Raw genomic sequence first — 18391 nt, forward strand, 5'->3', positions numbered from 1 at the left:
ACCCCGACTTACTCCACCCCGACTTTACTCCACCCCGACTTTACTGCCGCGCCCAACGGTGGAAATGTTTTAAAAAAATCAGCGCGTTTTAAACCGTAAAGGCGAGGGTGAGGTTAAAGATCACCAAGATGGCGGCGCCCAGGCTCTGATGTCTTGTTGAAGGTGAGGAGTCGACAATTATTACAATTTTACTACACTTTGGGGGGGGCTAGTTTATTATATTGTATCGAAATATAGTCGCTTAAACTAATGTTGTGCAAACTATTGAGACTGTGCCATGCCATCCTTCGGGTATTAAATAACGAGAGGAAAAGAAAAATAACATTGACACCCTTGACAAGGTGCAGCCAGATTTGTTAACAACGACTACTCGACAGTCAAGTGTTTCCGATATGTTAAATCACCCTGACTGTGAGTCGCTGGAGTCAAGACACACCAAAGCCCGCTTATGTAGAGAGCACACTGACTGGTTGCATCGTGGCTTGGTTCGGCAACTTGAACGTCCAGGAGCGGAAAAGAATGCAGAAAGTTGTGACCACTGCCCAGTCCATCATCGGCTCTGACCTCCCCACCATCGATGGGATCTATCGCAGTCGCTGCCTTAAAGAGGTTGCCAACATCATCAAAGACCCACACCATCCTGACCACACACTCATCTCTCCATTGCCATCGGGAAGAAGGTTCAGGAACAGCCACTTCCCCACAGCCATCAGGCTATTAAACACAACATCACATAAACTCTGAACAATAACAGTATTATTACGATTGCATTTTATCTGTTTATTTATTGTGTATCTATGGTCTATAGACACACTGGACTTTATCTCCCGTTCTGTATAATGTTTACATATTCTGTTGTGCTGCAGCAAGTAAGAATGTTATTGTTCTATCTGGGACACATGACAACAAAACTCCCTTGACTCTTATGTACTGTCTAGACAAGGAGACTCTTGGCATCATCCCCAATTACGTATCTCATCTCATTCAATCCAATACCCAGAAATCTACAGGACAGTCCTCAGGTCACTTTATTTATACTAGCATTAGAGCAAACAAAAATAGCTATCTTCAGTCACTATATCCATGGACTATCCCAGAGTGGAACATCCTTCCCAACACCACCAGATGTGCACCAACCATGTCACTCTTCAAGTCACAGCTCGACAACTTGGATATGGATCAATAGACAATAGGTGCAGGAATAGGCCATTCGGCCCTTCGAGCCAGCACCCCCATTCAATGTGATCATGGGTGATCATCTCCAATCAGTACCCCGTACTTGCCTTCTCCCCATGACTCTGTTATCCCCTGACTCACCAAACTTGCCCACATAAGAATCTAAAGAACCCTTTTGTAACCAGTGCCCATTGAGCGTAACCTGCACAAGATAGCCCAGCTGTTGGCGGTTGTGCAGTAGCAAGCAGCAGCAATAGATGCACAGAGTCTCTTGCCCAGAGTAGGGGAAATCGAGATCCAGAGGACAGGGGTTTAAGGTGAGGGGGGAGATTTAATGGGAACCCTGAGGGGTGACTTTTGCACACAGAGGGTGGTGGGTGTATGGAACGAACTGCCAGAGGAGGCAGATGAGGCTGGGACTATCGCAACGTTTAAGAAACATTTAGACATGTACATGGATAGGACAAGTTTAGAGGGATGTGGGTCAAACGCAGGCCAGTTGGACTAATGTAGATGGGGTATGTTGGTCGGTGTGGGCAAGTTGGGCCGAAGGGTCTGTTTCCACACTGACTCTATGCTCAGTGGTGACAGTTTGCTGTAGTACCAACAACAACAAATTTTTATGTAGAAATAAGATGCTGGTTTACAAGATAAAGACATAATTTGCTGGAGTAACGCAGAGGGTCGGACAGCATCTCAGGACATCATGACTATGTGACGTTTCCATATTCCTCTTAACCTTCACTATCACTGTGCCTGTCCAAATGCCGTTTAATGTTCTTCTAGTACCTGCCTCAACTACTTCCTCTGGCAGCTCATTCCATATGCCTACCTTCAGGGAAACCAAAGCTAATGGCAGTAGTGAGATTCGATCCCATGCCCCAAAAATGCCTGGAAGCTTCATCGAGTGCCTTGAACTGCTCAACCATACAACCAAGTGAATGCAGAGAGTTGTGGACGTAACCTAGTCCATCGCACACAGACTCCATCTACACTTCACGATGGCTTGGAAAAACAGCTAGCAAAATCAAAGACCTGTCGTGCCTCAACCAGTCCTTCTTCTCCCTACTTCTATCGGTTAGAAGCTTTAAACCACTGTACTCAGGAACAGCTTCTTCTCCTCTGTTACCAGGTCCTTCCATAAACTAGGGTACTGATTCACCTCTAATCTATTGCAGACGTTTGGCTTTGTCTCTGGAGCTGATGCCACAATACTGAGAATTATATTCTGCACTCTGTATCTTCCCCTTTGCACTACCTATTGGACTTGAGTTTGACTTGACTGCATATTTGATCTGACTGGATAGCATGCAAAACAAAGCTTTTCACTGTACCTCGGTACATGTGACAAACATGAACCTAAATCTAGATGCACCTAAACCTAGAAAGGATTTGACCAAATCTCATTTGATTCTTCACCTCTTTTTCCCAGACTCTTGGAATGATTGAACTCCTTCACTTTGTAAACCTCCTTGGTGTGATGATCTTTCTGCTCACCGTTCTCTATCACTGGGTCGACATTACACACTCAAGATCTACAACCCTTACTCAGAATTTCTATGATGCCAGGCCAAAGAGAAGCTTTCGCAGTCAGTGCCGAAGGAAGGTGTACACACGAAAGTCCAAATCAGAGTGTGAACAAGAGTCTTGATCAGTGATTTGTGAATTTTGCTTGAAATGTCCACTTGCACCTTAAAATCCAGAGCCCGTAAGTAAAAAAGGAATCTGCAGCAAAACAACTCATCTTCATCTTCCCATCTTCTCCCCTTTCGGCTTTCTGCAGAGACCGTTCCTTCCGTAACTCCCTGGTTAATTCGTCCCTTCCTACCCAAACTACCCCCTGGCCTGGTACTTTCCCTTGCAACCGCAGGAAATGCTACACTTGTCGCATTACTTCTCACCTCGACGCCATCCAAGGACCCAAGCAGTCTTTCCAGGTGACGCAGAGGTTCACCTGCACCTCCTCCAACCTCATCTATTGCATCCACTGTTCCAGGTGTCAACTGCTCTACATCGGTGAGACCAAGTGCAGGCTCGGCAATCGCTTCGCCTAACACCTCCGCTCAGTTCGCAATAACCAACCTGATCTCCCGGTGGCTCAGCACTTCAACTCCCCCTCCCATTCCAAATCCGACCTTTTTGTCCTGGGTCTCCTCCATGGCCAGAATGAGTCCCACCGCAAATTGGAGGAGCAGCACCTCATATTTCGCTTGAGCACTTACACCCCAGCGGTATGAACATTGACTTCTCCAATTTCAGATAGTCCCTCCTTCCCCTCCCCTTCCCAGCTCTCCCACAGCCCACTGTCTCCGCCTCTCCAGCCCCCCCCCACCTACATCAGTCTGAAGAAGGGTCTAGGCACGAAACATTGCCTATTCCTTCGCTCCATAGATGCTGCCTCACCCGCTGAGTTTCCCGAGCATTTTTGTCTAACATCGACTTTTCCAGCATCTGCAGTTCTTTCTTAAACAGGGTGAAAGGGGCAAAGTTTAAAGGAGGTGTGCAGGACAAGTTATTTTTACAAGGGTGATGCAGATACTATAGGGATGTTTAAATGGCTTTTAAATATGCAGGAAATATAGAGATATGGATTATGTAAAGGCAGATAAGAGTATTGGCATCATGTTGGGCATAGACATTGTGGGCCAAACGACCTGTTCCTGTGCTGTACTGTTCGATGTTTATGTTAAACAGGAGATGTGTAGGAGAGCTGTGCTTTGAAGCACCAATGTAGAAAGTTTTGCATGGTGACGAGGGGGTTCTGTACTTTCACAGCAGCCATCCTTGCAAAGATCCTGTTTCTTCAGCCTGTCGCAGTTGCTAGCATTGCTCCTTGGCCCCCCCAAAAAAGTAAAACTGCCATCATTCATACATTAGCTTTGAAGAAGGGTCTCAACCCTGAAACTTCACCTATTCCTTCGCTCCATAGATGCTGCCTCACCCTCTGAGTTTCTCCAGCATTTTTGTCTACCTTCGATTTTTCCAGCATCTGCAGTTCTTTCTTAAACATATAGAATATGGTGTCTCAGTCTGGCCTCCCTATCTAAAATAAAACACAGATGAGGCATCCTGGTTGGCATGGATGAATTGGGCCGAGGGTTGTTTCTGTGCTGTCTGACTCTACACATATCAAAGCAAGATGAGAAGGAGCTCAGAGTTTCCTTCACCTTGCATCTCTTGGCAGAGGCAGTGGTGTCATTTATAATTGACACATGTACCAAGATACAGTGAAAAGCTTGTCCGCATGCTATCCAGTCACATCATAGCACACATGGCACAATCAAGCCATCCACACAAGTACAACATACAGTGCATTGAGAAAAAAACCAGAGTGCAAATTAGAGTGCTACTGTTACAGAGAAACTGCAGATCAAAAAATACCCAGGGGCTGACGTGAGGTAGGTTGGAAGATCGGGATTACACCCCTAGCATCCGAGAGGACTGTTCTGTAGTTTGATAACAGTGGGGACGAAGTTGTTCCGGAGTGCGGCCTTGTATCATCCGGCGCGGCGTTAATGGCCGCGGGACAATTGTCATCGTCCGCCGGGGGCTCTGACTTTGACTCTGACATCGGGAGGGGAATGGGAAGTGCAGGGGAGAGATAAGTGTTTTTTGCCTTCCATCATAGCGAGGAGGAGATGCGCTGTGATGGATGTCTGTGTAAATTGTGTTGTGTCTTGGGTCTTTTTTTCTTGTATGTATGACTGCAGAAACAACATTTCATTTTAATTGTCATTGTCAGTGTACAGTACAGAGACAACGAAATGCATTTAGCATCTCCCTTGAAGAGCGACATAGCAACAATTTGAATAAATAATAATAAGTGTCCGGGGGTGGGGGGTGGTGATTGGCAGTCACCGAGGTACGTTGTTGAGTAGAGTGACAGCCGCCGGAAAGAAGCTGTTCCTCGACCTGCTGGTTCGGCAACGGAGAGACCTGTAGCGCCTCCCGGATGGTAGGAGGGTAAACAGTCCATGGTTGGGGTGAGAGCAGTCCTTGGCGATGCTGAGCGCCCTCCGCAGACAGCGCTTGCTTTGGACAGACTCAATGGAGGGGAGCGAGGAACCGGTGATGCGTTGGGCAATTTTCACCACCCTCTGCAATGCCTTCCGGTCGGAGACAGAGCAGTTGCCATACCATACTGTGATGCAGTTGGTAAGGATGCTCTCGATGGTGCAGCGGTAGAAGTTCACCAGGATCTGAGGAGACAGATGGACCTTCTTCAGTCTCCTCAGGAAGAAGAGACGCTGATGAGCCTTCTTGATCAGAGTAGAGGTATTGTGGGTCCAAGAGAGGTCATCGGAGATGTTGACTCCCAGGAACCTGAAGCTAGAAACACGTTCCACCTCCGTCCCGTTAATGTGGATGGGGGTGTGCGTGCCGCCTCTGGACTTCCTGAAGTCTACAATGAGCTCCTTGGTCTTCTTGGAGTTAAGGGCCAGGTTGTTGTCAGCACACCATGCTGCTAAGTGCTGGACCTCCTCCCTGTAGGCCAGCTCATCGTTGTTGCTGATGAGGCCAATCACCGTTGTATCATCTGCATACTTGATGATGGTGTTAGTACCATGTACAGGTGTGCAGTCATAGGTGAAGAGGGAGTAGAGGAGGGGGCTCAGCACACAGCCCTGTGGAACGCCGGTGTTCAGGGTGAGGGTTGAAGAGGTGTGCTTGTCTAACCTCACAGACTGGGGTCTGTTGGTTAGAAAGTCCAGTATCCAGTTGCAGAGGGAGGGGTCGATGCCCAGGTTACCGAGTTTGGTGATCAGTTTTGATGGTATAATGGTGTTGAATGCTGAGCTGTAATCGATGAACAGCATTCTTACGTAAGTGTCTCTGTTGTCGAGGTGGGAGAGTTCAAGTGACAAATAAATTGTATTGTGTATTGTGTATTGTGTTCCTGAATCTGGTGGTAAATGTCAAGCTTTTGTATCTTCTGCTCGATGGGAGAGGGGAGAAGAGGGAATGACCAGGGAAAAAATGATCAAAGTAACATTTGCAAATTTGCGGATGACACAAGGCTGGGTGTGAACTGTGAGGAGGATGCTATGAGAATGCAGGGTGATTTGGGCAGGCTGGGTGAGTGGCAGATGCATGGCAGATGCAGTTTAATGTGGATAAGTGTAAGGTTATTCACTTTGGTAGCAAAATCAGGAAAGCAGATTATTATCTGAATGGTGTCAAGTTGGGAAAAGGGGAAGTACAATGGGATCTGCTAGCCCTTGTGCATCAGTCAATGAAAGTAAGCATGCAGGTACAGCAGGCAGTGAAGGAAGAGAATTACATGTTGGCCTTCATAACAATGAGTGTAGGAGTTGAGTATAGGAGCAAAGAGGTCCTTCTGCAGTTGGACCACACCTGGAGTACTGTGTGCAGTTTTGGTCACCTAATTTGAGGAAGGACATTCTTGCTATTGAGGCAGTGCAGCGTAGGTTTACAAGGTTAATTCCCGGGACGGCAGGACTGTCATATGCTGTGAGAATGGAGCGGCTGGGCTTGTATATTCTGCAGTTTAGAAGGATGAGAGGATATCTCATTGAAACATGTAAGATTATTAAGATTTGGACATGCTAGAGGCAGGGAAAATGTTCCCGATGTTGGGGGGGAGTCCAGAACCAGGGGCCAGAGTTTAAGAATAAGGGGTAAGCCATTTAGAACGGAGACGAGGAAACACTTTTTCACACAGAGTTGTGAATCTGTGGAATTCTCTGCCTCAGAGGCCGGTGGAGGCCAGTTCTCTGGATACTTTCAGGAGAGAGCTAGATAGGGCTGTTAAAGATAGCGGAGTCAGGGTGTATGGGGAGAAGGCAGGAACAGGGTACTGATTGGGGATGATCAGCCATGGTCACATTGAATGGCGGTGCTGGCTCGAAGGGCCGAATGGCCTACTCCTGCACCTATTGTTTATATATTTTTGGCTGCTTTCCCAAGGCAGCATTAAAAATGTAGGTGGAGTCATTCGCGGGGAAGCTGGTGTGCCTGATGGACTGGGCTACGTCCACTGCTCTCCATTTTCTTGTAGTCTTGTGCAGAAATATTACCTGACTAAACTGTGACGCAACTGTTAGGATGCTTTTGATGGTGACTGCGAAATTTGTAACAATTGTTGGCGAAATGACAAACATACTTAATCTCCTGAGGAGGTAAGATGATTGTTAGTCCCATTAGTAAATGTTAAGTAGAGTGGACTGGCACTTTTGAGCTTAGAAGATGAGAGATGATCTCATTGGAACAAACAACATTTTTGTGGGAAGATGCAAGGACAATGTTTCCCAGAGACCAGATATCAGCTACTCAGAGTCACAGTCATACGGTGTGGAAACAGGCCCTTTGGCCCAACTTGCCCACACCGGCCAATATGTCCCAGCTAAACACCTCTGCTCAATCCACCTAAATCTACCTGATCTCCCGGTTGCTAAACACTTTAACTTCCCCTCCCATTCCCACACTGACGTTTCTGTCCTGGACCTCCTTCATTGTCAGAGTGAGGCCCAGCAAAATTTGGAGGGACAACACTTCATATTTTGCTTAGCGGGCTTACACCCCAGTGCTATGAGCATTGACTTCTCTAACTTCAAGTGACCCTTGTTTTCTCTCTCTCTCTCTATCCTTCTCGCTTCCCAGGTCTCCAACCAGTCTTACTGTCTCCGTCTACATTTTATCTCTGTTTACCTTTGCCCAGCCAACAATGATCAATTCTAAATGTTCCTTGATCTCCATTCCCTTTATCCTGTTTTCACTCCTTGCACTTCCTTATCTATGTATCTCCCTCTCCCCTGACCAGTCTGAAGATGGGTCTTGACCCGAAACGTCACCCATTCCTTCTCTCCAGAGTTGCTGCCAGTCTCGCTGAGTTACTCTATCATTTTGTATCAATCTTTGGTTTAAACCAGCATCTACAGTTGCTTCATACACATGTCCCAGCTACACTAGTCCCAACAGTCCACATCCCTCCAAACCTGTCCTATCCATGTACCTGTGGAACTGTTTAAATGTTGGGATAATCCTTACCTCAACTACCTCTTCCGGCAGCTTGCTCTATAGACCCTTGGTGTGGAAAAAGTTACCCCACAGATTCCTATTAAATTTTTTTCACTTCACCATAAACCTATGTCCTCTGGTCCTCAATTCACCTAGTCTGGGCAAGAGACTCTGTGCATCCACCTCTCCTCTCATGATTTTATACACCTCTATAAGATCACCCCTCATCCTCGTGTGCTCCAAGGAATACTTCACTACTTAACTTCTCCATATAGCTCAGATCCTCTAGTCCTGGCAACATCATCCACAATGTTAGGTCCGCAGGCTCCCGCGCACGGTTGGAGCTCCCGAAGTCGATCCCCAGCAAAGGGACGGCCAACTCCTCAATGTTAGTGTTTCAGAGGGAACTGCAGATGCTGGAGAATCGAAGGTTACACAAAAAAGCTGGAGAAACTCAGCGGGTGCAGCAGCATCTATGGAGCGAAGGAAATAGGCAACGTTTCGGGCCGAAACCCTTCTTCAGACTGATCGGGGGCGGGGGTGGGTGGGGACAAGAAAGGGAAAAGGAGGAGGAGCCAGAAGGCTGGGGGATGGGAGGGGACAGCAGGGGGGCTGAGGAAGGGGAGGAGACAGCAAGGACTAACAAAATTGGGAGAATTCGATGTTCATGCCCCCGGGGTGCAGACTCCCCAAACGGAATATGAGGTGCTGTTCCTCCAATTTCCGGTGCTGCTCGCTGTGGCCATGGAGGAGACCCAGGACAGAGAGGTCGGAGGCGGAGTGGGAGGGGGATTTGAAGTGCTGAGCCACCGGGAGGTCAGCTTGGTTATTGCGGACCGAGCGGAGGTGTTCGGCGAAACGATCGCCCAACCTCCGCTTGGTCTCACCCCACCTCATATTCCGTTTGGGGAGTCTGCACCCCGGGGGCATGAACATCGAATTCTCCCAATTTTGTTAATCCTTGCTGTCTCCTCCCCTTCCTCAGCCCCCCTGCTGTCTCCTCCCATCCCCCAGCCTTCTGGCTACTCCTCCTTTTCCCTTTCTTGTCCCCACCCCACCCCCGCCCCCGATCAGTCTGAAGAAGGGGTTTCGGCCCGAAACGTTGCCTATTTCCTTCGCCTCCATAGATGCTGCTGCACCCGCTGAGTTTCTCCAGCTTTTTTGTGTAACCTCCTCAATGTTAGGCTGCAGCACGGACGGAATACAGAAAAAATTGTATCTCCTTCGACGAAAGACAATAAAAAATTTCCCCCAACCCCCCCCCCCCCCCACCCACATAGTGCAAAACTAAAGATACACTAAAACATACAATTAACAACAGACTATGAACAACAAAGAAAGAAAAGGACGAGATAGACTTTTGTTGAGGCTGCTATTGCATGGAGAGTGGTGAGTCTGTGGAATTCTCTGCCTCAGAGGGTGGTGGAGGCCGGTTCTCTGGATTCTTTCAAGAGAGAGCTAGATAGGGCTCTTTAAAATAGCGGAGTGAGGGGATATGGGGAGATTGCAGGAACGGGGTACTGATTGGGGATGATCAGCCATGATCACATTGAATGGCGGTGCTGGCTCGAAGGGCCGAATGGCCTACTCCTGCACCTATTGTCTATTGTCTATTGTTAAACTGTGGCCCCTGGTTCTGCCCCCCCCCCCCCCCTCCCCCCAACATCGGGAATATATTTCCTGCCTCTAGCGTGTCCAAACCCTTAATAATTTTATATGTTTCAATAAGAGACCCTCTCATCCTTCTAAACTCCAGCGTATACAAGCCCAGACGCTCCATTCTCTCAGCATATGACAGTCACGCCATCCCGGGAATTTACTTTGTAATCCCACGCAGCACTCCCGTGCGCGCGCGCACACACACACACACACACACACACACACACACACACACACACACACACACACACACACACACACACCCACACACTCAAGACACGTGATAATAAACTAAACTACATTTACTAATAAACTAAACTAAGATTACAAATCTGGGATCCACAAAAGACCAGAACAGTGGTGCTGCAGATAGTGCTGCCCGCCGCACAGCACCAGAGGCCTGGGTTTGATCCTGACCTCGGTTGTTGTCTGTGTGGAGAGGTCAGGATCAAACCCAGGCCTTTGGTGCTGTGAGGCAAAGGCTTGGGTTTGAACAACAAAAATAGTGTTTCAGTGTACCTCGTTGCATGTGACAATAAACTAAACTAACTAAATTACTGTAAACTTATTGTTCTTATTTTTCATTCCATCAACGCCAGGCTGGTTGGAAAATACTTGGGAAATCCTGACAAATCCTTCTGAACGTTGAGACGTGGAGCCTGAAGCTGGTGCCATGACCCCTTTGAAGCCGGTGGTTGAAGTGGTGAACCTGGGGAGGATTTCTTACGGGAACGCACTGCAAGCTCAGCGGAGGTACATCCGGCGCCACATCGACTCCCTGTCGCAGCCGCCGGCCGCTGAACCGGCGGTGAACGCACTGCTCCTGTGTGAGCACCCTCCTGTCTACACTGTCGGCATAAGGACGGCGCAGTACCCGGTGGAGGAAGAGGAGAGGCTGAACGGGCTGGGGGCCGAGTTCCACCGGGCGGACCGAGGAGGGCTGATCACCTTCCACGGCCCCGGGCAGCTGGTGTGCTACCCCATCCTCAACCTGGCCCACTTCAGGAAGAGCGTGCGCTGGTACGTGGCGGAGCTGGAGACCACCACCATCCGGCTCTGCCGCAAGTTCGGGATTCAAGCTGACACCTCGCCAGACACTGGCGTCTGGGTGGCAAGCAACAAAATCTGTGCCATCGGTGAGTGCCAATTGAATCATTTCATTTCATTTCATTTCAGTTCATTTCAGTTCAGTCTCGTTTAGTTTATTATCACATGTACCGAGGTACAGTAAAAAACTTTAAGATAGACACAAAATGCTGCAGTAACTCAGTGGGACACGCTAGAGGCAGGAACCATGTTCCCGATGTTGGGGGAGTCCAGAACCAGTGGCCACAGTTTAAGAATAAGGGGTAAGCCATTTAGAATGGAGATGAGGAAACACTTTTTCACACAGAGAGTGAAATTCCCTGCCTCATGCGGTGGAGGCCGGTTCTCTGGATACTTTCAAGAGAGAGCTCGATAGGGCTCTTAAAGATAGCGGAGTCAGGGGATATGGGGAAGAAGGCAGGAACGGGGTACTGATTGAGGATGATCAGCCATGATCACAGTGAATGGCTGTGCTGGATTGAAGGGCCGTATGGCCTACTCTTGCACCCAATGTCTATTGTCTAGTGTTGGGACCCTTCTTCAGACTTTATCGTTATATGTCCTGAAATGGAACAATTAAATTCTTATGCCCCTGTCCCACTTAGGAAACCTGAAAGGAAACCTCTGGTGACCTTGCGCCCCACCCAATGTTTCCGTGAGGTTCCCGGAGGTTTTGGTCACTCTCCCTAATGGTGGAAAGTGGTTTCCGCGTAGTCGAGGCTTCTTCTATGTTCCTGCGATTATTTCAACAAAATCAAAACCTGCCTCGACTAAAAATAGGTGGCCGTTTGGTCGAAGCCCGTGGAGTGGGATTGCTGTTTACTTACAGGCAATCTCCTTCTCTGACCGGCCATTTTGATTGACTCATTGGAGTTTTTAGCAAAGGTACTGTAGGATATTTGGTTTTCACGACCTAGAAGATCCGCAGGAAGGTAAAATGCCCACTAACTTTATTAAACTTCTTAAAACTGTCTCCACTCCTTCTCCGCCCCCCCCCCCCTTCTCTCCCCCATTCTCTCTCCCCCCTTCTCCCCCTTTCTCCCCCCCCTTCTCAAACCCCCCTTCTCACCCCCCTTCTCAACCCCCCCTTCTCCCCCCCCCCTTCTCTCGCTCCCCCCCCTTCTCCCCCCTTCTCTCTCCCCCCCCCCTTCTCTCCCCTGCCCCCTCCCCCCCCTCTCCCCCTCTCCCTCTCCCCTTCTCCCTCTCCATCCCTCCCCCTCCCGCCTTCTATCTCTCTCCCCCCTTCTCTCTCTCCCCCCTTCTCTCCCCCCTTCTCTCCCCCCCTTCTCTCTCCCCCCTTCTCTCTCCCCCCCTTCTCTCTCCCCCCCTTCTCTCCCCCCTTCTCTCTTCTCCCCCCTTCTCTCCCCCCTCTCTTCTCTCCCCCCTTCTCTCTCCCCCCCCCTTCTCTCTCTCCCTCTCCCTTCTCTCTCTCCCTCTCCCTCTCTCTCCCTCCCCCCCCTTCTCTCTCCCTCTCTCTCCTCCCCCTCTCTCCCCCTCTTCTCCTCCCCTCTTCTCTCCCCCCCTTCTCTCCCCCCTTTCTCTCCCCCCCTCTCTCTCCCGCCCCATCCCTGTCTCTCGCCTGCTCTCTATCCCATTCTCATCCTCTGTCCCCCCTCTCTCTCTCCTGTCTCCCTCTCTCCCCCCCCCTTACACCTCTCCCCCCCTCCCTCTCTCTCTCCCCCCCCCCTCTCTCTCCCCCCCCCCTTCTCTCTCCCCCCCCTTCTCTCTCGCCCCCCCTGCTCCTCGCTCTCCCCAATGTGCTTCTGTGTCCCCCCCCCCTTCTCTCTCCCCCCTTTGGTTCAGTCTCTCTCTCCCCCGCTTCTCCCCCCCCTTCTCCTCTCCCCCCCCTTCCTCTCTCCCCCCCCTTCTCTCTCCCCCCCCCTTCTCTCTCCCCCCCCCTTCTCTCTCCCCCCCCTTCAAAATCTATATAAACAACATCTTCCCCCCCCCTTCTCTCTCCCCCCCCTTCTCTCTCCCCCCCCTCCCCCCCCTTCTCTCTCCCCCCCCTTCTTCCTCCCCCCGTCTCTCTCCCCCCCTTCTCTCTCCCCCCCTTCTCTCTCCCCCCCTCTCTCTCTCCCCCCTTCTCTCTCTCTCCCCCTCTCTTTCCCCTTCTCATTTCCTCCCCCCCGCGCTCTCTAAAGGACTTAACGTGCTCTGTGGCAGCCGTTTACCTTCCTCTTCATTGCACAGACAGCGCTCCTCTGCTGTCCCTGGCCCCCAACTTCGCAATGTGTTTGTGTGTGTGTGTACGGTCGGTAGCAAAGATCCTGTAGGATCTTTGGTCAGTAGATGCAGCTCACGCTTCGGTCGAGGCTTTCCAGGCGAGTGACCAAAACCTCTGGCGACTCATGGAAACCTTGGGTGGGGCGCAAGGTCACCAGAGGTTTCCGTTCAGGTTCCCTACGTGGGACAGGGGCACTACTTGCGGCAGTTCGACATATATGTAATTATAGCACTCTGCAAAATCTATAATAAACAACAGCTTATCCATTAAAAAGTTCAGTATATAAAATAAACGGACAAATAACCAAACAATAATAATGCAGTCATCTATAATGTCGAAAGGAAGGTCTATGCAGTTTGGAGCTTATTTGGAGGTCGTTTAATAGCCTATTTTTTGTAGGGAAGAAGCTGTCCCTGAAGATAAACACAACTCAGCGACATACAGTAGCAGCATCTCTGGAGAGAAGGAATGGGTGACGTTTCTAATGTTTCTAACGTCACCCATTCCTTCTCCTCCGAGATTGCTGCCTGTCCCACTGAGTTATTTCAGCATTTCCATTTAAACCAGCATCTGCAGTTCTTTCCTACACATTTAAGCTGCTCCGCAACCTGGATGTTACAGTGTTCAGGCTCTTATACCTTCAGTGAACATTGTTCCAGCTGTTTTAATTGCTACATTGCCCACTCCACTGCCATTCCACCCCTTATTGTGTCTGTCTGTCTGTGTCTACAGGAATCCACTGTGGCAGATACATCACCTCTCACGGGTTAGCGCTGAACTGCAACACTGATCTGCACTGGTTCTCTCACATCACACCCTGTGGCCTCAAGGGCAAAGGGGTGACGTCCCTGACTCAAGTACTGGGCAGAGAAGTGACCGTCTCCGAGGCCGTGGAACCCTTCCTTGAAACATTCGCCGCACAGTTCAACTGTACGCTGAGGTGTTAGGAACTCTCCATCCCCACAGATCACCCAGCCAACTGAAGAGGTTTTCAGATGTCGGATGATTGCAAGGCAATCATGTGAGCAATTTTGGGCCCCATATCTGAGGAAGGATGTGATGGCGCTGGAGAGGGTCCAGAGGAGGTTGACAAGAATGGTCCCAGGAATGATCGGGTTAACATATGATGAGCGTTTAACGGCGCTGTAGTTTATTAAGGGTTTGGACACGATAGAGGCAGGAAACATGTTCCCGATGTTGGGGGAGTCCAGAATCAGGGGCCACCGTTTAAGAATAAGGAGTAAGCCATTTGGAACCGAGATGAGGAAAAACTTTTTCTCACAGTTTTGAGAGTCTGTGGAATTCTCTGCCTCAGAGGGCGGTGGAGGCCGGTTCTCTGGATACTTTCAAGAGAGAGCTAGATAGGGCTCTTAAAGATATTGGATTCAGGGGATATGGGGAGAAGGCAGGAACGAGGTACTGATTGGGGATGATCAGCCATGATCACATTGAATGGCGGTGCTGGCTCAAAGGGCCAAATGGCCTACTCCTGCACCTATTGTCTATATAGAAGAATAGGGGGGGGGGGGTCTACGCCGTGTTGCAGAGACAAAGCGACACTACCGTAAGGAGAGAGAGAAGGGGGCTCAGCAACCACCAACCATCGCCAGTCTCCACAACCCACGTTGCACCAAGGTGTGTGGATCACGGATCAGCCTCTACAGACATCTGCAGACCCACAAGTGGACGACCCTATGGAGAGAACAGTCATACTCATTTCGAGTGACTGCCAATGATCACACAAGAGAGACAATTTAAACTATTATGCCAAGCCAATGAATGTATATAATGTCAATAAATGAGCTGGACGTCAATGTTGATTGGTTAAGATTAGTTTTGAGATACAGTGCGGAGACAGGCCCTCCCGACCACCAAATCCGCACCAAGGAAGATACGGCAGAGGCTGGTTTACACTGAAGATAGACACAAAAGCTGGAGTAACTCAGCAGGGCAGGCAGCATGTCTGGAGAAAAGGAAAAGGTGACAATTTGGGTCTAGACCCTTCATTAGAGTGGGAGTCAGGGAAAGGGAAACAAGACGTATGGGAAGGTACAGAACAAATCAGAGCCGGAAACGATGGGGCCAGGAAAGGTGGAGCCCACAATGGTCTAATGCTGGTCATGGATGAGATACGAACAGGGAAACTAGCAGAACAACAACATGGGGGAGGAACAGAGAAAGGGAAAGCAAGGGTTACTTGAGGTTATTGGTCAATGTTCATACTGCTGGGTAAGCTGCCCAAGCAAAATATGAGGTGCTGTTCTTCCAATTCAGTTGTTTGTAATTATAAAACACCAGTATGTACCTAGTTATCCAGTTGGTAGCTCAGTCTAGCTAGCTACCTAGCTGTCCAGTATGTAGATCACTCTAGCTAGCTACCTAGCTATCCATTATGTAGATCACTCTAGCTAGCTACTTAGCTACCCAGTATGTAGCTCAGACTTGCTATCTACCTAGTTATACAGTATGCAGCCATCTAGCTGGCTCAATTGTGATCATGTTTTGTCTCTCTGCTAACTGGTTAGCACGCAACTAAACCTTTTCACTGTACCTCGGTGAGAACAAATTAATGGGGTAAAGAATCATATGAGATGATTTGTGGTGTAACAACACACCAGTTGTTATTGTAAAACTTCAGTTGTTGTTGCCCATATTGTATTGCTCCTTAACAGGTGCTCTCCCCTGTCTACATTTACAGCCTTCCCTACTGCACCATTTAAAGGTGCCCTCCCCTAATTCACCATTTAAAGATGGTGCCCTCCCCTAATTCACCATTTAAAGGTGTCCTCCCCTAATTCGCCTTTTAAAGGTGCCCTCCCCTAATTCATCATTTAAAGGTGCCCTCCCCTAATTCGCCATTTAAATGTGCCCTCCCCTAATTCACCATTTAAAGGTGCCCTCTCCTAATTCACCATTTAAAGGTGCCATCCCATAAATCCCATATACATGCCTTCCCCTATATCCAGATTTACAGGTGCTCTGCCCTAAATCCCCCCTATTTCTAGGCACCCCTCTTTGTAGCCATCTAGCTAGCTATCCAGTATGAAGCTCAGTCTAGCTAGCTACCTAGCTATCCAGTATGAAGCTCAGTCAGCTACCTAGTTATCTAGTATGTAGCCTCAGTCTAGCTAGCTACCTAGCTATCCAGTATGTTGCTAAGTCCAGCTATTTATCTAGCTATCTATCTAGAAGAAGGTGCTGTAAGGCAGCAACTTTATCGCAGCACCATTATGCTGCTGAAAAAGGTTGAGACTCTTTTCCAGACCTTTTCAGATCTGAAGGGCCCGGACCTGAAATGTGATGAGTCTAAAGAAGGATCACAACCCAAAACATGACCTTATCCACATTGTCCAGGAATGTTGCCTGATCCGCTAAGTTACTCCAGCAATTTTTGTGTTTCTCCTAAGCAACATCTGCGCTATGTGCACTGGAAACAATCTTGCAGGTAGTGGCTTTGTTTACCAACTCCATTCTATGGCCATGGTTGAATGTTGTACTTTGGAGGCTAGTTACATGGCACAGGGAACATCTGAAGCCTCCCAGACACGATAATGGACATGGAGCTGATCACTTCACAACACCAGCATCGCATCCTCTAATGTGTAGGAAGGAACTGCAAATGCTGGTTTACACCAAAGAAAGACACAAAATATTGGAGTAACTCAGTGAGACAGGCAGCATCTCTGGAGAGAAGGAATGGGAGACTTTGGGTCAATACCTTCAGGCTGAGAGTCAGAGGAGAGGGAAGCTGGAGATATGGGAGCATAAGGTGTGAACATTTATTTTTAATATTTATTTCAAGAGGGCTTGTATACAAAAACAGGAAATGTAATTCTGAGGCTCTTTCAGGCACTGGCCTGGCTGCATTTGGAATATTGTGAGCAAATTTGGGCCCCATATCTGAGGAAGGATGTGATGGCTCTGGAGAGGGCCCAGAGGAGGTTTACAAGAATGATCCAAGGAATGAGTGGGTTAACCCGTGATGAACGTTTGTAAGTTCATAAGTTTTTTTTGGCCTTCCATCACAGCAATGTGATGGATGTTTATGTAAAATGTAAATTATGTTGTGTCTGGGGTCTATTTGTTTGTTATGTATGGCTGCAGAAACGGCATTTCGTTTGGACCTCAAGGGGTCCAAATGACAATTAAATTGACTATTGACTATTGTTGGCACTGGGCCTGTACTTGCTGGAGTTTAGAAGAATGAGGGAGGACCTCATTGAAACATATAGAATAATGAAAGGCTTGGATAGAGTAGATGCGGAGAGGATGTTTCCACTAGTGGAAGAGTCTTGGACGCTCTTAGCCTCAGAATTAAAGGATGCTTTTTTTAGGAAGGAGACGTGGAGAAATTTCTTTAGTCAAAGGGTGGTGAATCTGTGGAATTATTTGCCACAGAAGGCTGTGGAGGCCTAGTCAGTGGATATTTTTAAGACAGAGATAGAGAGATTCTTGATTAGTACGGGTGTTAGTGATTATGGGAAGAAGGCAGGAGAATGGGGTTATGAAGGAGAGATAGATCAGCCATGATTGAATGGTGGAGTAGACTTGATGGGTCGAATGGCCTAATTCTGCTCCTATTATTTATGACATTCTGAAAACGACAGATCAATGTCGATGATGATCAAGAGAATGTGGAATGGTTCACTGTAGGCTGGGGGGAAGTTAACAACAAAGCATACAATCAGTAAAATTAATCAGCACAGTGACACTAGTCGGAAAACGGGGGTGGGAGAGAGATGGAGAGAGAGGAAAAGCAAGGGTTACGCGAAGTTAGATAGATCAAAACTCATACCGCTGGGGTTGGAAGAGGTGCAAGTGAACCTCTGCCTCACCTGAAAGGACTGTAGGGTGTATGAAGTAGTGAAGATGACAAGGGATATGGGGAGAAGGCAGGCACGGGTTATTGAATGGGGCCGATCAGCCATGATCACAATGAATGGCGGTGCTGGCTTGAAGGGCCGAATGGCCTCCTGCATCTATTTTCTATGTTTCTATCCATGTGTGTAACTCAATCTAGCTAGCTACCAAGCTATCCAGTATATAGACACCCAGCTAGCTATCTAGCTATCTATCTAGCCATTTATATAGCCATCTAGCTATCCAGTATGCAGCCATCTAGCTAGCTACCTAGCTATCCAGTATGTAGTTCATACAAGCTAGCTTTGCAGTTTGTAGCAGTCTAGCTAGCTATCTAACTATCCAATATGTAGCTCAGTCTTGATAACTATCTAGCTATCCTGTATGTAGCCATCTAGCTATCTACCT

The 18391-nt window shown here is 48.5% G+C and overlaps 1 protein-coding gene across 3 annotated transcripts; it reads left to right on the forward strand.

Annotated features, from left to right (window-relative positions):
- The first annotated feature begins 24 nt into the window (after nt 1-24).
- Nucleotides 25-14926, forward strand: lipt2 (lipoyl(octanoyl) transferase 2). 3 transcript variants are annotated; one of them, XM_055631492.1, is made up of 4 exons: nt 25-162; nt 2609-3192; nt 10413-10949; nt 13856-14926. In XM_055631492.1, exons 3-4 carry the CDS (start codon nt 10487-10489, stop codon nt 14068-14070), a joined length of 678 nt encoding a protein of 225 aa, XP_055487467.1. In that variant the 5' UTR covers nt 25-162; nt 2609-3192; nt 10413-10486; the 3' UTR covers nt 14071-14926. The 3 variants fall into 3 exon arrangements, with proteins under 3 accessions (XP_055487467.1, XP_055487466.1, XP_055487465.1); XM_055631491.1 differs by having other exon boundaries at nt 2609-2884; XM_055631490.1 differs by lacking the exon at nt 2609-3192 and having other exon boundaries at nt 27-162.
- The last annotated feature ends 3465 nt before the right edge of the window (nt 14927-18391 follow it).

Source organism: Leucoraja erinacea, unplaced genomic scaffold (assembly GCF_028641065.1).
Source record: "Leucoraja erinacea ecotype New England unplaced genomic scaffold, Leri_hhj_1 Leri_77S, whole genome shotgun sequence".
Classification (NCBI taxonomy): domain Eukaryota; kingdom Metazoa; phylum Chordata; class Chondrichthyes; order Rajiformes; family Rajidae; genus Leucoraja; species Leucoraja erinaceus.